We start from the raw sequence: 23,314 nt of genomic DNA on the forward strand, positions 1-23,314 counted from the left end.
TGAGGTCTCCCAAAGAGGAAATAAACAAACAGTGAGATGATACACTGCACCAGCTGTAACCTCCTCGCTGCTACCCCAGCCGTTGTGACTCCAGCAAGAACTTTACTGGATATGTGACAATTCTCCTCTTTCAAATTTCCTATCTTCAACTCATCAGTATCAGCAGTTTCAAAGATTTTAATGAGTTCACCATTCCTGTGATCTGCATGGAAACCTGCAAAGCCTAGCTATGGAGGGCATGGGCAATCAAGTTCCAATAAATGACAGCCTGACCTACATACATCTCCCATCCAAGATTACAACTGTCAGAAATGTATTTCTGAGCACATAAGTGTTGCAACTCCTGTCACTTCATCAAGGTGAGATTATGATAGCATTGCAGTGGCATCCTCAAAATGGGACTGGAGCTTCCAAGTATGAAAGCACAGTGATCACTGTGAAGCTAAAATGACTGAACAGAGCCAGGAACAGACTGAGGAATCCACAACTGCAAACTCGCAAAAGCCGATGAAGACCCATCCAAGACAATCCCAATCAGGAGCTGTGCAATGACATGACAAATACATGACAAACTGTCTCAGCCATTACTTTGCTTTGGACTGTCAGATGTTTCAGTGCATCAACACAGTGATATTTTCCCCTCTTACTCTTCCCTGTATTTTCCTCCTTTTTTTTTTTTTATGTCTACAGCTTTTCTTATCTTTTAAGCACCTTGTGGCCCAAGAAATACAGTGAACAGAAATACAATCAAACACATATCCATTAGAAGTAAAATGCAATTCCAAATCTGAAAATTCTGTCCCTAAGATATTTACCATCATACAACTTGTACACCCATTGAGTTAGTATTTATTTTCTTCTATTTTTATCTCACTGAAGAGGCAGTTCATCACAAAACAATCTACTAATGTTAGGTGAAAAGTAATGATTTGAAATTTTCCAGAATTCAAAATCCAACACACGTCTTACTAATAGCAGCATTATATTTCATAATTTTTCTACATTCTATTATTCCTCAGCTTGCATTTTTTAAATGAACAAGCTTCCAGAATTGTCTAGTAAAAGCCACAGCAGTGGAGCATTTAAAAACAAAATGCTGGAACACACACAGAGTCCAACAAATTTTAGCTGTAGCTTCATACTGTGTTTACAAATACGCTATCTACATGCTTGAAAGCATGATTAAGTTATCCTGGGCACTAAACTTAGCTACTAGGTCATGCACAAGCTTCGTTCATTTGCATGCTCTCAGCTTGCAGTGAATGGAAGGCAGTTTGAGTTAACATATTCTGCAACGTAATTTTATTTTTAGCACACTAAAAGCCTGTATACAGGCAGGTGATTGCCAAGACCTAATTACTCCAGGATAACAGGTGACTCTGACCCCAAGGTGTCTTAACACAAGCCCTAAAACAAGTCTCACACACACACACACACACACACACACACAAAGTGAGAATGAAAAAAAATGAAAAGAATGCTCTCCACACAGAAGAAAATGGAAGTTATGAAAAAATTAAGTCTTCATCCTATTTTGGGGTGACATGATCTGTTAACCAAACTGCAATTTTTCAGCATACAAAGTACGTATTGGAGAGGCATTTAGGTGTATTTGTGTGCATTCAGAAAGTGCAAAAAAAGGCTTTCCAGTTAGCAACTTTTAAAAAAGTCATAAAACCAGCTATCCTTAGAGATAAAAAGGTATGTTTGGTTGCATTTTGCTATTCAGAGCAACAAGTCTGGGCTCTAGCACACTAGGAATAAACTAGAAGAGCATTTGCAGCAAATATTTATAATTCCTAGACATCGTGAAACATTTAAACCCAATTGTGGAATTACAGATACAAATGTCACTGGCTGTATCATTGATGGAGGTTGGAGATTTTGCAGCTTGTTGAATACACACACACACACTGTTCACTCCCTTCACATATGAAAAGTTCACATCATACATAATAAATATTTCCATCAGACCAAATACCCTAAAGTATAAGCATATATCTTAAATGTTTCCTCTGAAGCACTGAAAACTTATTCTGAAAACCTATACTGCATCATTCTAAAAGAATTTCTAAATATCTTTGGTTACTGTGAACAAACATAATAATTCAAATGGCAGGTTTTGGGTTGACCTTGCCTTGGCAGGGAGAGGATGAAGAAGGCAACAGAGGATATTATTTGACTCCCCAATTTCCACACTTGAGTGATACTCAGTTTTCATTGTACTGAACATTTCTCCACCAGATGCAGTTTCCCACTTTTCTTAAAAACATTGTCTGCTACAGTCATTTCAGCAAATGAGAACAGCTGAGAACACATAAACACAAGTTTTTTTTTTTTATATATATATATATATATATGTACAACATTTCAAAGTCAAACTTTGAACTCTCTCAGAGGAGAATGTTCCTGCTATTGCAGCCACCTTGCCCAGGCACTCCTCATGCAGCAGATGTGGTTTTGTACTCACTCCATGAGATGCAATGACTTCAGAGAAACTACAAATAGCGACATATTGCATAATGAAGTTGTGTAGGTACCAAACCCAGCCATTTGTGAAACACAGTTCAGTTTTTATACATGTTATATAGACTTAAGGAGATACAATTTTCTGTTTGTTGCCAGCTTTTCATCTTGCTAGTCAAAACTTCCCCATTTCCTCCACACGTATATACACTTCTGTCTGTGCCAACAAAACAGCATTCAGACAATTGTCTGAGAGACCTTCCTTGAAGAAGACCAGGAGACATAGCACTGTGAAGAAACTTAAGCACTGGTGCATACAATCTGACCCAACTAAAATGCACCTGAATGGGGCTTTGCATCATTCTGTCTTTCACCTCCAGACATTTCCAGAAGCCTGGCACAGCCTGCAGCATACTGCCCAACGGATGCAGTTGACAACATGAGCCTGAAACAGCAGCAACTTTCTTCAAACTCAGCCAAATGCTGAACCAGCATTTCTTTCTCCAAAGCACCAAAATACAAAATAAAACTCTACTGAAGGAAAGCAAGCTCAACCAGCTCTTATTTCCTCCTCTTAAACAACTGTTCCAATGTCCTCCAGAAACATCTTTACACATTGCAGTTCTATCATGTAGCTTTGAAGACAGCTTCATAACTTGCCTGCCTCAGCTTTGTAATATCAAGTCTCTCAAGTCTACAGTGGCTCAAGCCTCTCAAGTCTACAGCGGCTCCCTCTCAGCGCTAGAAAACCAGGTTGTCCCCACAGGAAGGTAGTAAAGCAAACAGTTTGTGAAACACTACCCCAGCTGAGGTAGATCAATGCAGTTAAGAACATCCTTCTCCTTCTGGATCAGCCTAAAGCTGTATTTTAAACCTGATTAGTTTTACTTACAAGGAAGCAACCATATAGATTAATTCAGAATATAAAGAATACATTGCAATTTAAATATCAATGAAAAACTTCATGTTTGTTCACAATTAGAAGTTTCCACTTCGCAAACCAGGTGAATGAAAAAATGTTGTGTCACTGAATGCAGAAAAAACCCATAGCTCTTCAGAAGAGAAGCGCATAATTCCTGCTGAGCACAGCATTTGCTATAATCGTGGGAACAGTTAGCAGTATAAGCCTGCCTGGAGACATGTCTACATTTCAGAGAAAAAACATGGCTTTTTTAACTTTGTAATCTGTTCTTCAATAAAAAAAGTATTTGTTGTTAATATCAACAGATTAGCATGTAGCTTTTGTTAAAGTTTGTTTATAAACAACAGCCACAATACACACAGACTTATATATTCAAGTTAAACATTTAAAATTCTGATAAAACAGTAAGAAAAACTTCACATACCAACAGATAACATCTAAGAAGCTTAGAACAAAATACGTTTTATAAAATATACTTTACTTCAGTAATAACAGTTTGGAAGAAAAGTTGTGTTACTTCAAAAAAATTTCAAAAACTGCTCACTTTCAGAAGAGAGCAACATGCAGCCAAAAACATTCAGGGTTCCTATTTGTGCAGTGTATTAAAAAGATGTAAGCTACATGTTTATATTAATATGAGTGGAAAGAGTGGACATTAATGACATTACTGTGCATTCTTACCCAGCAACTAGAACATATTTTCCATCTGGTTGATCCTTTAACCTTTCCAGCAGGGACAAACGTACTTTGGCTTTGGTTTGGCCATAGATCTCAATTTCATCTGTAAGCAATCCTATCTCCTTGGCAAGTACATCAACAGCTTTTGGACTCTGTGCTCGGGAAATCTCAATATCACTAGAAAAGAAAACAAATAGGAGCCAGGAGATTTCTCTCAGCTTAGGTGGTCAACAACAGAGCACAAAACAACAGCAAATACTCCAACAATGGGGTTATTGTAATCAGTTTGTCAATCCTCTCTCACATTTATTAACCAAACCTAAATATTAGCTAACACCTAATGTAACATTGAAAATCACATGCAGTGTTTGTTAATTGTTACAATTTCACAGAGTTCTGTCGTTTAATCAGATTCCAAATATTACGTAATGCTTTCATATCAAGCTAGAGACTTGTTTGCTGGATGCTCCAGCATGTACCACTGGAATGGATGTTTCTGGTTTTGTTTTTCGTCTCCTCCCTCCCAGTATATTTCAGCACATACACTTTACTAAAAAGCGCATACATTCCTTGGCCAACAGTCACATAAACACATTAGCTAAACCTGACACTTGTGCATGTAGGGCCTTTCATCAGGGGGTACCGCCAAGCAAGCTAAGCCTCGCTACTCCCCCACGAGGGCACCAAAGGGAACAAGGCACTTGAAGATCAACTCATGCACTTCTAAAATACAGCTAAATTGAAAATGGCCACATAGCAGGACTTCAATGCACAGGGCTCAGGCCAGAAGTCCAGTGAGCTTATTAACTATTTCCAGCAAGGACTGGGAGTGGCAGCTGAGGCAAGAGAACAAGCATGGAGCAGGCACACATGGTAGACTGCCTGAGGGGAGGCGGCTGTAGGCTGGCGGACACTATTGTATCTGCAATTCCTGACCTAGACCACCTGGGGTCTTTGGATTTAATACACCATGGATTGTTTCGCTTGTGAGCTTGACCTAGTTGCCCCTTGCGTCCGCATAAGCGTTTAGCAGCTGTAAGCTCCTGCAGCAGTGAAGTCCAGGACCCAGCACACAAGATGTGGAGTTGTCTCCTTTGGCTTTGAATTGCTCACATCACCACAAAAGCAAGTTAAAAAATTACCAAGAGATTAATTACTCTCAGCCTAACCAGGCTAAATTCCTTCCTGCAGTTTCAGCTGATTACAATATTTTTAAGATAGAATCTGGCAATGGCATCAAAGCTAATGTCCTGAACTTTCAAACAGTCTGCAAGACCTCAAATATCCACAGATGAACACAGAATTACTGCCAGATCTCAACTCTACGTGTGGACTTCGGCTGTTCTGCATCCACCAGCAAATGATCAGTTTGTGCCAACTTAATTGCTTGCAATTCTTTGAGGATATCCTGCAGTGGGACCATTACTCAATTCTAATTCTCAAGTACCCCACTTTTGCACCCTGCAGCAGCTAAGTGAAACCCAGAAATCATCCATCTGAACAATGACATAATCCAGTACTACAGGACAAGAAGCTACTCAATCACAGCACTCAATGGTTGGGTTGCAGACCATTTCATTGCATATACTGACCTGGAATCCACTTTCTTTCAAAGACATACTAAGCGCATCCTCCTGCATAAAAGGATATACCTTTGACTTTCTTACGCATTACTTCAAACAGAACTAGCCATAAAAACGTATCCAGAACACAAGATGGAATGGCTTACAAACACCACATGACAAAGAATATTTGAAGTTTTCATTCAGAACTCTCTCTATAAAAACAACTTGAGTCCCAGAAAAATACTGGTAAGTTGATGACAGTGTGGTCCCTTAAAGATTTAAGCAAGGAAAAGTTGTAGGATGACTATTCTCCTATTAAAGCAATTGATGTATTTGGCAAGGGGAGAAGGATGTAGACTAATATGACAGAAAGTTAATCTCCCTTTTTTTTTCCTCCCTCTAGATGTATCAGCCTCTTTACTAAAAGACAGAAGCTGTTATTTCAAATCTCAGGCCAGACTATCAAGAGTCCCTGCAGCAATCTCAGCCCTTCCTATTTCCCCCACCTCTTGGGCCACAAACACCTCCCCCTCAGAGTTCTGGAAGAAACGATGAGGCTTTCCCCACCCTGCAGGTACTTGTCCTGGTTTAACCCCATTTGGCAACTAAGCACCACTCAGCCGCTCACTCACTCGCCCCCCAGTGGGATGGGGGAGAAAATCAGGAAAAGAAGTAAAACTCTTGGGTTGAGATAACAACGGTTTCACAGAACAGAAAAGAAGAAACTAATAATGATAACACTAATAAAATGACAATAGTAATAATAAAAGGATTGGAATATACAAATAATGCACGGTGCAGTTGCTCACCACCTGCCAATCGATGCTCAGTTAGTCCGAGAGGCGATCCCCTGCCCCCACTCTGCCCAGTTTATACACTACATGTGGCGTCCCATGGCATGGAACACCCCGCTGGCCACTTTGGGTCAGCTGCCCTGGCTGTGTCCTGTGCCAACTTCTTGTGCCCCTCCAGCTTTCTCACTGGCTGGGCATGAGAAGCTGAAAAATCCTTGACTTTATTCTAAACACTGCTGAGCAACAACTGAAAACATCAGTGTTATCAACATTCTTCTCATACCAAACTCAAAAACACAGCACTATACCAGCTACCAGGAAGACAATTAACTCCATCCCAGCTGAAACCAGGACAGTACTACTACTGGCAAAAAGTGGAAGAAGCAAAACTAACCAAGCTATACACTTATAAATACATTAAAAGGTGAAGAATTTCTAGATAAATAAAATTACAAATATTTTTAGAAGTCAAGTAAAATTGACAGTGGATGCCAACATTGGTAACTCCACTGCTGTCATCACTTTCCCATCTGAAATTCCTTCAAGAACCTTCAAAGCAACTGGACTTAACAACTTAGAAACCCTTTAATGACAGATTGCATGCTGATACACGCAATGAAGTGATAAAAGGCATAATTTTACAATGAACTGACATTTATACCTTAACTACTACTGGGGCTAAACACCACATATGAAATGTTTATGTCTAGTCTATTATTTCTGGTAAAAGTAATTTCTAAAACACAGAAAATTAAAGATTTTATTATAACTAGCATTTAGAAGTCTACATTTGTAGCTAGCTCTTTTAGCTTGACAATGTATTCTCTACATTGGAAACACCAGAATTATTCAATAACTTACTTTATTCAATATTGCTGGAAATGTGCAACAGCGGTCCTTCTGCATGAATAAGAATTGTTAAGCAAGAAGTCCACCACTGACAACGGTAAGTCACAATTTACAAAATAGAGGAAAATTTAAAAGATAGGGGAAGGCTCTACATCTACTCAGCCCCTGTGCTGGAATGTTTTTTTTTTCTGCACATTTGTAAGAAAATCTTTCATTCCATTTCCAATATCTTTGGAAATACTTCAATTAACACCCAGATCTTTCAGAAATCAAAAAGCAGATGTTCCTAGTTTTAGTGCTTAAGCAGCTTTGCCTCATTTTCAATGAAAACTCCATCTGTTTCCACACAACGTGGTGTATTACTGTAAGACTACATTTTACTGCAGGATGCATTCCATCTGATGAGTTATTTTACATTTAAAAGAAAAAAAGACATAAAGCTATTAGAGTTATCAAAGAAAGAGTTATCAAATAAATTGAAGTCCCATTTCTGGTTATATTATATGCCATCATATATTAATTATGTAAATATTTATATACTAAACACACATCATAGAGAGGGTTGGGAATACTTTTTTTGAGAGTTTTTTCATCATCACACTCATGACATCCCACGCTTTAATCTACCTTTTAACTGTATTATTTAAGGATAGAATTTTCAGGCTTTAATTCTAGAAATGTTACATGCTAGCCCAGGAAAAACTCAAGCATTTCTTCCCCCCAGCGCCCCTGGGTACAATAGAAAACTCATCTTTTGACATCTCTGTTTTAAATTACAATTGGGTCCATTCCCATTAAAATGTTTTAAAAGACAGTGAAAACTGAATCAAAATGCTTAGAAAAGAAAACATTTTGTTACAGCTTTCCAAAAACACAGTGGTGGGATTCAGAATTACAGAATCCCAGAAGGGCTGAGTTTGGAAGGGAACTCTGGAGTTCATCTGGTCCAACCCCCTGTGCTCAGGCAGAGCCACCTAGGGCTGCTCGCCCAGGACCACGTCCAGGTGGCTTTTGAACATCTCCAATGATGGAGATTCCGCAACCTCCCTGGGCAACCTGTACCAGTGCTTGGTCATCCGCACAGTGAAAAAGTGTTTCCTGATGTTCAGAGGGAACCTCCCATGTTTCAGTTTGTGCCCATTGCCTCTGGCCCTGTCAGTGGGCACCACTGAAAACAGCCGGGCTCCGTCCTCTTTGTACCCTTGTATTTATACACATTGTATTTATACACATTGATAAGATCCTCCTCAACCTTCTCTTCTCCAGGCTGAGCAGTCCCAGCTCTCTCAGCCTTTCTTCTTATGTGAGGTCCCTTCAGCATCTGCATGGCCAAGAAGCAGGCATACAAATGAGCACAAAAAAATTTCAATGCTTTCTTACATGGCAGAACCTCACTTCAAGTCCTTGGTTCCTCTCTCCGTCACCCAACACAACCAACACACAGCAAAGCACTTTAGCACAGCTGCTCTGAATGTCAGAGATGTCAGCAACTGTGCCCAGACATGGGCCTTGGGAAGTGAATGACAGGAACTGATTTAAACGATTCTGGCTATGAGAATAAATATGCTTCCTGCTTTTCCCATCTACACAGGAATTTAAAAGTTTAATGCAGAAGAAAATACTTCTACTGAGGGAAGAAAATAAATACAAGACCAAATGCCGCTGAAACCACTGGGCCTTAACTACATCCATAAACACCTTCCTACATTAGGGTTTAGCAATTATGAACTTCTTGTATTTTGTATTTCTGTTGACATTACACAAGGCTTCACCTCCCTCCCTCAATGAAATCTTCCAGCTTTAGGTCTTCATTAAATAAAGCTTGGCTACAATGCACATCATAAAAGTAAAAATTGATAGGAAACAGAAGGACATGGTCACAATAAGGCATACAACAAAACAGCACGACATGTAGTTCACATAAGCAGATTAAAAATTAATGAGGCACAGACCATTTTTAGGTTCATTGTCACATTTAACACTTGCCCACTCTTTTTTTTTTTTTTTTTAATTTAAGAAAGCACTTATTACCTGGGCACTGGGGAGAGGGGCTGCAGTTTCAAGCAGTGGAGGTCCCACTTCCTGTACTGCTGGGACTGGATCCATCGCTCCATGTTTTTTACCATGTTCTGTTTTTTAAACAAGAAAACAGCACACACCAGCTGCATCATAAATGCTGAACACGAATTTCAAACAATCTCAAGAGTATGTTGAAATAACTTCTACGGCAAAGGCTAATAAAAAAACAAACTCAAAAATCTTTCAATTTCATGGGTTTAGGATGAAAGAAAAACCACTGCACTATTACTGTCCTATTGTTTGTCCACATTTCAAAAAGAAACAAGACCATTAACATGTAAGTGGAAGAGAAAAGTCTCTAGTCACTTGGAGATTTTATTCTGGTAAGATGGAGAATTACTATTCTTCTCTCACACCTTAAAAATAATGGAAGATATTAGTTGTTCACTGACTGACTCATGCTGCTTCCACATAAAACAAGAAACTTTTGGACCCTCTATCCATCATGCCACAAAAATGTGCGCAGATGTAATTATATGTTCACTGTCTTACCAGAGTAAGTAACATTAGTCTACTGATACAAGTGCTTCTGCCAAGCTTTACTGTAATTATCAGAATTATGACATATTTGATTTTTAATTTACCTTTCTCTAACTAAATGTAACAGGCATGACTCACCCTAACAAACTGATTAAAAGTTGCTATTAAAATGGAAGGCAGGTAAGATGTTCAAAAGAGCAAAACAAAAATTGAAGTCTAAGTTATAGAAACAATTTCTACAACTTACAGAAAGAGCAACAAATCTGCAATGTTTGAAGTTGCACTAACCTGCATTCGCATTGCTATTGCAAGAGAACCAACAGCGTTTTCAGCAGCACGGTTGTTTTGCTGACTGTAGTTGTGTCTCTCTGTAAAATAGAAGTATTGCACTAATAAATCACAAAGCCTTTGTGAGTGGGACCATGCATATTTGGAAGCTATGTCCAAACAAAAAATTTATGAATGTTGAATTGAAATTTAACGTCACTGACAAAATTATAGGTGACTTCTTTAATACTTCAGATGAAATCACTCAGGAGTATGGATACAGTGTGAAAATCAGAGAGCAACTGTATGCTCTGAAGCATGTTATGCAAACACACATATGCATATGATGAAACATACACATACTTGAAAAAGAAAATATGGAAACACAGAGATTAACTCCAGGATCCAAATAATTGCTTTTGGACAAAAAAAAAAAAAACCCAAACCCCAAAACCCAACAGACAGCTGTAGCTGTGAGGATTTGGAAAGCTATACATATTTTTAAACAGAACACCTAAATCGGCATGGTAAAGACTGTCTTCTTTTCCACACACCCATTATAGCAAGAGAGAACAATGAAATGATCACAAAATATTGTAAAGGATTATTATCCAATGGGATTTATAACTTGGAATCAGATATGCAAAATTTTTCGAGTGGCAAAAGCTATCTTCATCAATGTGACATTAAAAGTAGATATTCTGAAGAGTTTACACAATTCAGAGTGACTCCAACTTTAGAGACACTTATAATTGTTTCTAGTGGCAATGTATCATATAATAATCATATATTAGCTATCCTAACTAAACATATTATTTCGTCATTTTCCCGTAATCCTTCTTTTGGCTTGTTGTTCTGTTGTTGCTTATTGACTTTTATCTAGACACAATTTCTCCAAAATTCACATCCTAGTCTCTGTGGGCATATCAAGGCTCTAGTCGCATTCTGAAGGGCGTAGACATAATTGTAATAAAAAATAACAACTGTACACTGACAGCTTTAACCTTCCCCCCACAAGGGGAACCAAAGTGCAAACCCTGACCTGGTCAAGCTCTCACTACTCAACCCATCCATACCAATCGTAACACGCTCATGTTGCCTTGCACAACTACCCCTCCCAACAAGGGTCCCGGTGGTGGCAGGGCACAGAAACCTCCAGCTGGGGCCAGGGCGGCAGGCAGAGGAGCCTGCACAGCACCCCACCACCCCGCGCCCAGCTCCAGCCCACTCTCTCTCAGGCCCATCACCGAGAGAGCAAGAGACCCTTTCTGCAGGCACCCTCAGCCTCATTCAGTATGTTTTCTAATCCTTTCTCAAAACCTTCTTGCCAGCAGGCATCTACACATCAGTGACAAAGCTAACTAAGCAGAAGGTGACAGTCCTGACATTAAACTCTAATTAAGAAAGTGTCTGAAAAGTCCTTCTACTTGCACTAACACTTGCCATTTAAAACTAAAATAAAATAAAATATCTGGAGATGCTCAGTTTTAGACTCAGACAGAGGAGTTTTACTGGAACAGTCTATCACAGTCATAAGTTGACTGTTGTTGCTTTGAGACAAGGCTGGGAGAGTTGCCAAAGAGACAAATGAAATAGGAAGAATGAAGTTTAAAATCCCCTTTCAGACAGCTGTGCTTTACAGAAACATTTTGACTTTTTATGTTATTTGGCTTAATATGACTTCTTTATCAGGGCAGAGCTAGCATATGTGTAAATACATATCAGAATTGGACATTTCCCATCAATAAACTACTACTCTCAGGCTGCCTATGCTACGCACTCACCCCACAAATGACTAACCAGGCTTTTACAGGGGTGAAGGTGAAGCTAGACGTGAAAGTCATGCATACATGAGCCAGCAAGACAATCACAGGATTGCAACAGCTCTCTTAGGATAAATTTTCCAGATGGGAGCCGGAATAGCACTCTCTGCTTTGGATTATGGCCAGAAGATCAGCTGAACTGCAGACATTGTGCTCCCTCCTCTGACTCACCCTAAAGAAGGCCTATCCGCCCATCTGTTTGTACCCTATTGTGCAGATGGGCGAGAGCTGCAGGCACACACTACCTGTCTGCTCAGGCAGCTTAGAATAGAGAAGAGGTGGGGAAATGGTTGAATTTCCCACTAACGTACTTAAACCATATGGGCTTCAGCTTTCAAGTGACCCCAAAGGAGTTGGACATCAAAACCCAAGTAATTTTGGCATCCTTAGGTTTTGTTCAGAAACTCAGTTTTCATTTCTATACATTTACATACAAAGTATTTTCCTGCAAGACACTAACAGCACTCACTTGATTCCAAAATCATTAGTGCAGCAGAACAAGATGTACTGCTAGGAACTGTCAAACATCTTAAAATTGTGATAATTTAAAAATCTTTGATCAGATTAAAAATACTTGAAAAAGAATTTTGACACTTTGGAGCAAGGACTTTTAGCTCTACTCTCCAGGCTTACATCATTACAGCTGCCCAATTCAGCTATGTCCTTGCAAATTTTGAGCACTTTAAATGCACTAACAAACTGGCGAGTTTCACTCACTAACATGCGAGTGCGTTAGACTGCATGTATACCTATGTAAGATAGAAATCTAGTCATCATCTAGCAAGAATAAATGTTATTGCGTGGCCATTGCTGCTTTCAGGCTTCATTTAGCTCCTGTGACCCCATAGATCCTAAGTTGGACATTTCTAAAGCAAGCAAAAACCCAGAACAATTTTCAAGCACCTCAGCCAGATTCCACCACATATTGAAAGTGAAGAATCAGTTGTAAGACTCAGTTGTGGAGCAGTCATGACCCTGGAGAAACAATAGGCTTGTAATAAATATCTTGCAATTAAACTGAGTGTGTTCTTCCTGTCAAACAGACAGACGTGTTTCATGTACCTCCCTAGTAAGTCTTAAGGCCAGCATTTTTTAAAAGCTGCTAAAATGCATTTCTGCTATTCTTTCGGAGTCCCTCCAAAATTCTGAAAATCTCAAAAGCATAACCATAAAGACAGATGGACATTTGGTAGATAAGTTCTATTTATCTTGCTAAAAATCTCATGCTGCTTTTCCAAAGAAATGCTGTACAGCCCACTTCAACAACTTGAAAAATGCAAAGAAATCTATATGCTTATGCCCAATCTCATGTTTCCTGCTGTAAGAATGAATGTTGCTGTGGTATGTGAACACCACTGCAATGTTTTAATGCAGTTTTCCTAAAAGGGAAAGGGACACACTAATATTATCTATAGTTCTATAGACCAACTAAGGCATGAAGATACTTAAGTCTCCAGACACAGCATGCAATTATACTGTATGACTTTTACGTCTCTGAAGACCCAGACTCCCGCTGCAATCGAAGGAGAGAACTAAGTACCTGAAAGTGAGACCTGCACCAGGCCACACACAGAGCTGGGAGAGTTCAGTCATTAGCGGTGCCCGCTCAGGCTGCAAGGATTCACTTGCCCTCATCCTGCCTTCATAGACCTGCACCTCTACCCCAAGTCCGACACCTAAGAGGTTTCTACTTAGAAGGATTAAAATGAGGAGGGGCCATTCCTTTTCATTTATTTATTTATAGGTGTTAACTGCTGTACCACCATTCCCTCTCTTCTCTGCTCCTTTCCCTTTCTCCCCATTCCTCCTTTGTGTAAGAGGATGTTATACTAATAGGTTGGGTACCTGCTGAAGAGACCTATGCTCCAAGCCCTGCTCCCTGGATACTTAACAATTATATCCAACAATCCCTATGCAAAAAGAGTGGGCATTAAAGATGCAAGAAGTCTCTAAATCACTAGGCTAGGAAGAAGAAAGCATGAATTATTTTTTAACAACTTGTGCAGCATCAGCAAGGGGTAAGGCTTGATACCCATCCTCGAGACCCTCATTAGGATCAGAGCACTGTTCTGGAAGGTGGAAGATGAATGCCCAAATGCCTTCAGACAACTGACTGAATAATAACCCAGATCTCCCACACCCACAGTATGTGTTCAAGTCAAGAGGATATCATGAAAGACAGGGAAAGGAATTTCTTGCTAAGGCCATGCTTTGCATGGGAACAGCAGCTGCTTTATTATGAGCCTGATATTGCATTAGCTCTGCATAGAGTGTCTGCTTAATTTGTCCTTAGGGAATATCCCTAGTTTAAGAACCATACAATTAATTTTCCTTGGCCTTATGCCCATTTCCCCAGTTCTGCATCAATAGATGTCAATAAGCACACTAGTAATAGATTTGGAAAAACACATTAACCAATCACACTACCCACGTACTTCCTTATTTTCCTATTCATTCACAGCATAATCCCATCTGGACATTGAACAGTCAAATTCATATACACACGAAAAATCTAGAAAATATCTAGAGATCTTCACAGGATGTCAAAGAATTTTACAGGAAATGCAATTCTAGCAGTAGAATAGAATAACTTCTGGGAAGCTTTTTTAGCTTTATTCCTAATAAAATTCTGTAGCATTTTTCAACTGAGAAATTAATGAACATATACCCGCTCCTCAACCAGTCAGGGGAGGAGGGAGGGGAATCCAAACTCTTTTTGTAGGAGTAGTTGCTGCAGGAGACATTCTGCCTGTTCTTAGCTACATGATTTCTCTACTCCTTCCTGCACCATTCTCCACACACAGCTTCGCAGCACTTTGCAGTTCGTACTTTGCAGTTGGTATTTTTGCCCCTCTTCTCTTTTCCCCATGTTCCAGGTGAATCCACAGAAGTCACAAGATAACACACTGTATAAAACTAAATAATAGTTAATCTGATGACCCAAAAGTCTTCCCTCTGAATTCTTTGAATCCATAGGATCATCACTTACTTAACAATCCTGGTACAAAGAATCTGTTCCAGCCTTTCTTCCCTCACCTGACATCTTTTTCCTATTTATACATCAGAGACATGTGTATGCCTCCCCTGCACACAAGCACCCACTTTTAAAGGCGCTCTCCCAAAGATGTAACTTTTAACCAGATTGCATTGTCACCAACGTGCCAAGCACTTATCTCAAAGACTCGCCGTACACCGCTTTCAAGAATTGTTATCTTTTAATGCCTCTTACCTGACAGCAAGTCACGAGAACAACTGATAACAGTGGTTCCAGGCTTTATCCAGCTCACAGGAACATCATCAGGTTTTGTACTGCCAACTACCACCACATCTGCGTGATGAAGCTAGAAACAGCCCAAAACACCCCCAGAAACAAAACAAGCATTTAATGTTAGAAATACATTCTTGAATATGCATCCTATAATATTCAGACTTAAACAGCAACAGTCTTTTGAACAGAGTATTTGCAGACAACAGCATCAAAAAAAAAAACCCAAACTGATGGCTTGATTCTTACCCCACATGAAATTTAAGAACAATAGGATTGAAAATGAAGTCAGGTAAGCAAACTGTGAAATCAGGCAAGCGGGGTCAGAGTCAGCACCAATAATATTTAATGGGGATTACATACTTTCAAAGAAAAAGCCCTATTATGGTCCGAAGTCCTGTCCAACTAGATAACTTGGAGAGACTTAAGAAAAAGAAAGGTTGAAAGACAGTAAATAGGCAATTACAAAGAGTACAGTCAGATTATCTGACAGTAGAAAACCAGGCCAGCTGATGGGAATGCAAGATGACCCGATCTGCAAACATCAATGCCTTTGAAGAATAGCAATTAAAGTATTGTTTTCCTTCTCAGTTCATGTTTGCTAATCAGTGCCTCTGACTTAGTTCAACCTGACAGATGGAGCAAAAACTGTTACTACAAAAATTCTTATAATCAAAGACATAAGTGTCTTCCTTTCCTCCCTCCTCTGAAACAGGACTCTGTACCAATTGCCAGAATTACCATGAGATAAGGGACAGCACCAGAGGAAGATGCATAAAGATCCATTAAAAAAGCAAAATATGGGCACAGCACTGCCTCAAGCCTGAATCACAGATACAGTGATTTTGGGAATATTTTAAAAAATGTAAATTAATACCAAGTGTCACAAACTCGGCAAGCCTCTCTATGAATTGATTTGTGACTGACAAGCGTTCCAGCTTCTTTTTTGGCCAAAAGTGCTCTGATGCAACCCTGCCGAACACTCAGGCCAAGAAAGAACAGCTACAAATCCTGTCAGGATAGCAGGTTTTTGGCACAACTCAGCATTCAGGAGGGGAGAAGAGCATAACTGTGGCAGAAAAGGCAGGAAGCTAAAAAAGCTCCATCTTCCCCTCAGAGGACACAAGGATGGCCTAACCCTCCTTAGAGATCCAGATGCGGAAACAAAGCCAAAAGTGTGGGAGAAGATTTACTTGCTTGACAAATGACTAATGCAATGAGCTGATTCAGGCTTCAGTCAGAAGTTCTGCAACACTGCTATGATTACCTGCAAACGTGCAGTCTCAACAGTCATTCAGCCTTATCTAAATTGCTTACACTCCTGCATCTGGTGCAAATATCAACTTATATGCCACTCCTAGAAGGCTACATAAGTCATAATGCTTGACCAGCATCAGGTTAAATCTTACTGCAAGCAAATCTGGATAAAAAGATGTTGCAATGACTTGTGTACCAAGAATACTATGCTGAAGGTATGCTTTCCCCTGCAAAAGGAGGCAGTCTCTGCTGTAACAGTCAGCATCATCAACACATAGAAAAACAGTGATTATTCTCAGTTATGTGAACCCAGCCTTTTTTTTTTGTAAGAAACAAAGCATTCATATTCTAGCACTTATAATTAATATACTGAAAGTCAGGTATGTCTTCCCGTGCAAAGCCTCTGGGACAAGGACTAAGAGCTTTGTGCACCACTTAGCATCATGAAACGATGAGCCAGTCAAGAGCTCTATGCAACAAGTAATAATTTTGACAAATGTTCAGCCAACATACTTATGACAGAATTGATCCAATGTAACTATAATGCCAGAAAACAACTGACCTGACCAAATATTCATCTCTATGACTACCGATCATAATGTTCAAAAATGTTTTTAACAGCTGAACATAATCATTCTTGTAGCCAATGTTAACACTAGTTTGGATGGCTAACATCACACATACCCATAAATGTATCGGAAAACCAGCTGAACCTTTCATCTCATTGCCCTGCCCCACCTTCGCCATGAAAAAAAGTTGTATCATGTCTCAGCAAACAGTTGTCCTACGGATTGAAGGCAACACTGATCTGGAAAGTAAAGAAAAACACCAACCAACATGCACAGATACAATTGTAACTCTCTTCCTATAAGCAAGTATTTTATGTGCAACTATTGAAAAAGTTCCTGGAGAGTCAATAAAGTATGTGCCACAAATGCTTTATAGAATTTTTCTTCCCCTGTGAGTATTTTAAAAAAATTATATCCAGAAACTTGTTTGACTGAGAGAGAGAGTCCACTGAAATCAAAATAGTTGTCTACAGAATTTTGGGTGTCCTTGGAAGAGATTTATATGATCTCTGTTGGGGCATTTTGGTTTCACTTGCAAGAAGTCGTGCCCATGCCACCCCTGCTTTTTCTCCTCTCTTGCCATAACCTACTCTTTTGACTGCCTGTAAATCACTAAAGCAACCAGCAAGCCTTGGGAGTCATGTGCAGGCTCATCTCCTCCATCAGAAACAAATCACAGACATTAGAGATGGAAAAGACCTATGAAATCATCACATCCAACCTCCCTAGCAAACGCACCGCACAGTCCCCAGACAGAGGATGCATCTGACGGGAACCAGATGCTGCAGGCAGCCATAGCCAGAAGGTCGAGGAGATACCCAGGAGGGGGAACACGCAACCGATGGCCCAGTGCTCCCCGGACAGCAAGGCTGCGTGCCACCAGGCAGGCTAGAGAAAGGAATGACAAGCATCATGCCAAACCATCCTTAATGTACTAGGCAACAGGCTGAAGACAAGTAAGCTAATAGTCCAGTAGTATCTTGCCTCCTCACCGGTAAATATTTTTTCAGTTGGGAAGAGCTGTGCCAATAAATAATCTGAAACCTTACCTCATAACAAAATATGACTCCCTCCACCAAGATTTAAGTAGAAGCAGATTAAGAAGCACCACCCATTCCCAAGACAGAACACCAAATGTTAAAACAACAATACAGACTTTCCGGCCAAGTATTTAATGATAATGGTACAAAGTAGCTGTATATTCCAGACAACTGAAAACGCATTTTGCCATGAAGCCTGCATAAAAATTTCATTTCCCTATAGTTAAAACTGACTGCTACAAAAGCCACTTGTAAATACATGATCAAAGAAAAAAATATTTGAAATTACTATTTGAAAAGTAAAAGCCCTCGGTTTCCTGGGTATGAAGTATAGGCCAGCTAAAATTTAAGAAATGGGATGAGGAATAGGAACCTCATTCAAAGTTTTTTCACAAGTGTCCTTAAGAAAAAAATAACTTTACGCATCAGTTTACAGGTTCCACTTCAATTACAGCAATTCTAATTACTTTTTGAAATCTTGAAATTTTTTTAAGTCAATGACTAGTTTCAGGTACTTTTTCCACCCAGGCATCTTCTCCTCGCGTCTATCTCTATCTCTACCTTGGGAAGTTCAAGGTTTGCAAATCATTGGCAACCCTGTGGGACAACTATGCATGGTCTGCTCCAATCCCCACCCCCCGGCCATGGTGCTCAGGGATGAGCCGCAGCAAGCAGCCACCAGCTCCCTGCTACCGTCTTCTTGTCCAGACACCAACAGCCCCTTCCCTACCACATCGGCCTGAATGCACTTGCCCTACACAGTGCATGTGAAAATTAGGTCCACATCTCTACTGCGGGCTCAAGCCTACTGCTATAATGCATGCTTTAGCAACTGTTCCTCTAGCTCACAGGCAGGGAGATAAACTTCAAATTGCAGGGAACAGAGATGATGCACATAAAATATTGAAGCAGAAATACTTTGTCTACAGCATCGTCATTAGAAACTCTCACGCAGCCTCCCTCTCCTCTTACGGGATCCACATAACTGGTCTCATGTTCTTTCATGCCTCCTTACATGCTTACAATATGAAATGTAGTTTTCTGCCAGAACCAAGACTCTTGGTCTTATCAAGACAGCAAAAACAGGACAGTAAACGACTAAGAGATGCCTAACAGTCTGAAGCTTAAGTGTTGCCTCTAAGGAAAAGCAGACTGTGGCCAAAAGAGGTTCTTGTCCAACCTGAAAAGGAACTTCCCATCCATGCACTCCAGCTGAACCACTCTTGTGCTTCTCAACCAGGCTTTTACAAACAAGTTTGCCATTCCTAATTATAGCTAGAGAGATCAATTTTCAGTCCTTTTACAACAAAATTGTCGGATAGCAGCTCTCTTAAATTAGGCATGATGGGGTTCACATCCAGAATACATTTAAGATAAGGTGCTGAAATCGTGACTGACTGAATTTAGGCAGCTGAAATGAAATTCTACATTCTCATAGGTACTAAGTATTATCCATGTTTTGGCAAGAAAATAAGCTGTATTTTTCAATTTGAATCTATTTCATAACCTCCTTTCAAACTATAAAGCCTAATTCTAACATTATAAAGGATTAAGCACATTAGTGCCCATTCTTCACCTGTAACGCTGAATGGACTTTTGAGTAGTCCCATTTTTAAATGACAACAAGCGAGATGTTCCCGAAAGTATGTCACTAGGTCACTCTTCAGGCACTCTGCAGTGATTGTGCTTTGAAGAGTTATCTACACAAAACTTAACAGAATGATAACATCTTACCTACTTTCATTTATTTGAAAACCCAGGAGGCTCAAGAGTGTTGAAGGACATGGGTCAGCTGTGCCATGATGACTGTTTTTGATAACTAAAGTCAAGCAACCCCAAAATGGAACAAAAAGAAACATTAATAATCTCTTCACCTTAACAAAATATGAAGTGGGGAGAGAAAAGAACATGCAAAGTGTGTCCATTATTCATGCAGGTGAAAGCAAGGAAATTAAAATGTACCATTATTTATTTTATTCCCTTTTCTTGCCATAGGACAGAGAAGACTTGCTTCAAAGGAGCACACTAAGTCAGATGGTAGATGGTATTAGGCTGCTTGTCAGGAGAGCTACCTCTACATTGTTAGACTTTTCCTAAGGTGGACTAAAACATACCTTTCTCTTGATCATTTTCAAAGTATTTTTGCAAAAGTGCATGAGTAAAAGAAGCAATAAAAAGTCCACAGCAATACAAAACCTGATCCAAAAAAACCTACAACCTTAGTGTCGTGTGTCTCATTTAAATCAATAGAATTTCTAAAGAAAACACTTGTTGTTGTGCTATCCTTTAAAAAGAAGAATAAATCAGCAGAGCTAGTCAAAGGTAATATATCACCCGCTTAAGAAAGGCATTACATTATTAAGTTCAGGATTAGTGCTTCAGTGCAAATGGGCCTGGCCAATGGATTAAGACAAATAAGGTACACCTACCCTTAAGATCAATTTTTCCTTTCCTGCTATATATTGCAAACCAAATGCATCCCCAATGAAAAGTTCATATTCTTCCTAAGTTCATTCCTCACTTCATAAGTGAAGTTATGCTATCATAGGTTATAATTCCAAAAAAGAGCACGCAGACTGCTACTGTAGAGGTATCACATCCAGAGGAAGGAGAAAAAGCATACAGCCATGTCTAAAGTTAGTGTATTGTGCAGCAAAAACAAAACATGAATTAATTCTTCCAAGTCTTGGAAAAATGTCGACATCAACTAACATATTTTCTTACCTGAAATTCAAATTAAAAAAAACTCAAGAGAAGAAAGCTTGTGAACCTTTAAACTGTTTTTACTTAATCAGGGTTTCAAACGAGCAAGAGAAAATAAATTCATATCATCAGCTATAATCATGTTACCTAACAACGCTGTACTTCAAATACAGGTTGCCACAAGACAGCAGTGCCTTGTTGTCCAGTAGGAAATCTGTGCTCGGTTTCTGACTCTCCAGCTTCTGGGAATATGAAACAGGATAGTTTTCCCTGCAAGCGCATTAGATTTCATCTAGGAGCTAGAGTTAACTATAACAGTTGCATCCAGCCAGGTTCAGCAGTGCTCTGAGGGTTATTGGTGACATGCTGCTCCAGGCTTACAGACGAGGAAGAGGAAGGTAGGTTTCCCCTGAGCTCTGCTGATTAGACCTCCAGGCAAAGCAGAAACTCCTTTACTGCCAGAAGTTAAAATGAACTTGGGAAGACTGATGCACAAAGCCTCAAACTGCCTGCTGCCTAGGCCTCCTATTCTGTTTCCAATCAGTGACCTGCTGCAATAGGTAAGCTACAGGGAATGCCAAAAAGCAAAGCACGATTATGGGAAAGCATCTGGATGGAAGGAAATAGATCTCTCTCCAGCATATTGACAGCACTGCACAAGCAGCTCTGGCCCGGTCCAAGTCTTCTGCCGTGAACCAGTGGAAACCCCTCTGGCCACCCTGTCACTCACCCCATCCAGCCCAAACCAGTCCTCTAGCACAATCCCAAGCAACGAGAAATAATTGGAGAATGAGACATGGCTAGTATTAAGATGACAGTGCGCCCATCTCCGAGAGAGGCATATGTTTCCTAAGTGCCGTCAGTCACTTAAAGCACAGAGCTGAGACAAGCCTGACAAAAACATCCACAGCTGTGAAAACACAGGTTTGCCAGAGAACTTTCTAACTATCACAGCTGCTTAAACTTATTTCCTCCTCCTATCCCTGCCTTCAAAACCCAGAGGTTTGATTCTATAATTTTGTATTGGCTGCCACCTTGTGGCATGTGCTATCAAATATAACACAAGAGCTGTCCCTTGCACCTCACCCCTACAGTGACTTTGCAATCAGCCCCTGGAGTACATGCACGTCTTTTACAACAAATATCTGAACCCCTCTGCACATACCCAAAGGATAACACTTTCCCAGTTGTATTATTCTATGAAATTTGGGACTAAGGAACAAACTCGGAAGTTTGACAGGAAGTCATACCAACTTCTAACTTGTTGCTAAAACCTCTGCAAAAAGCGACTTGGAAGACCATGCAAATTAAATCCTTCCGATTAAGGCTCCTGAACTTCTCTGAATCCTTTTACAGTTGTCTTCAAAGATAAAGATTGTGATCCTCCTTGTCCCAAAAGAGGCAGCATTTGCAAACCTTTAAGATACAAATTCAATGAAAGTAATTTCATACAGATGACTATATCACAGGACAAGAAGAAAGCTAGCCTCCCTGTCTCACACTGAAGGAAAGAAAAAGGGATACCTAACACATTTGTTTTAAACTGTACCCCGAATTCTTTCTCTTACAGCTAGCGGTGTAAAATAATGAAGTTATAGCAGCTGCTGCTACATATGTAATACTCTGGTAGAGGCCCCTGTTTGCCTGAGCACCATTTCTGAGCAAGCAGGAAGGAGAAAAGATGTTAACCCACGTTGGTTACCAGCAAGTTTCAGTGCCCCAGTGCCGCCCGCGACTGCAACGCCGAGTCTCCCCCTTGGGAACGGCAGCACAGGGCAGCCGGTGGGGATGCCGGGACGGTGGGGATGCAGGATGACCACCGGGCACCGGGCAAACAGAAGATCGCTCACCTTGGTCTGCAGCTGAGAGGCTTTCCACCGGCAGCTGAGGGTCGCCGCTCCCTCCCTCTGCAGCATGCACTGCAGGGCGGCACCCACCGCCCCGCCGGCTCCCACCAGCAGCACCGTCTTCCCACCTGCGTGACACCAGGCAAGTCGTTCAGCCGCTCTCGGCTGCAAAGGCACTAGCACCAGGCTCCGCTGGAGCATCTACATGAACTCCCCCCGGCTTTACCAGGCCACTCACTACCAAAGCCCTCCAGAGGAGCTGGCAAAGTGGCTCACGACAGGACAGCATCGCGTGCCTGCACAACCACAGCGGCTGTGGTGTTACGGGCAAACTCTTTCGGAGCCCATGCGGTAACACAAACCACAGGTTTTAAGTTATTTCCTGGCGACTCTCTAATTCTAGTAAGCAAATACTGCTCTTCTGGCTTTCTGGTATTTTGTTTGCACAAATCCTTTCATTCATATTTGTAACTAAGTACATTGGACCTCCTGTTTACAGTTCTGTTGCAGAAATCCTTGTCTCAACAATTATGAATCGCTGTAAGAGAGACTACTTCTGAATCGCTACCTTAAACTAACAGTGTCTTCACACACTGTAAAGCCACTTGTTTAAATCTGCCATTTCAATGTTAGCATTTACACAATACAACTCAAACCAAAAGATTCGCTCAGCAGTTATTTACAGGCAGACCTGGATTTCTCCAACTGTT

At 40.4% G+C, this 23,314-nt stretch overlaps 1 protein-coding gene across 2 annotated transcripts in view; it reads right to left on the reverse strand.

Annotated features, from left to right (window-relative positions):
* Positions 1-23,314, reverse strand: part of MTHFD1L (methylenetetrahydrofolate dehydrogenase (NADP+ dependent) 1 like) — a 160,999-nt gene that overhangs the window by 128,843 nt on the left and 8,842 nt on the right. For both annotated transcript variants that reach the window (XM_075035984.1, XM_075035983.1), the window contains exons 7-11: positions 22,608-22,732; positions 15,153-15,264; positions 10,122-10,201; positions 9,306-9,403; positions 4,070-4,243 (exon numbers count right to left, since the gene is read on the reverse strand). In XM_075035984.1, the coding sequence (XP_074892085.1) occupies positions 4,070-4,243; positions 9,306-9,403; positions 10,122-10,201; positions 15,153-15,264; positions 22,608-22,732 (589 nt within the window). The remainder of the gene's footprint in view (positions 1-4,069; positions 4,244-9,305; positions 9,404-10,121; positions 10,202-15,152; positions 15,265-22,607; positions 22,733-23,314) is intronic.

Source organism: Buteo buteo, chromosome 9, assembly GCF_964188355.1.
Source record: "Buteo buteo chromosome 9, bButBut1.hap1.1, whole genome shotgun sequence".
NCBI classification, from domain to species: domain Eukaryota; kingdom Metazoa; phylum Chordata; class Aves; order Accipitriformes; family Accipitridae; genus Buteo; species Buteo buteo.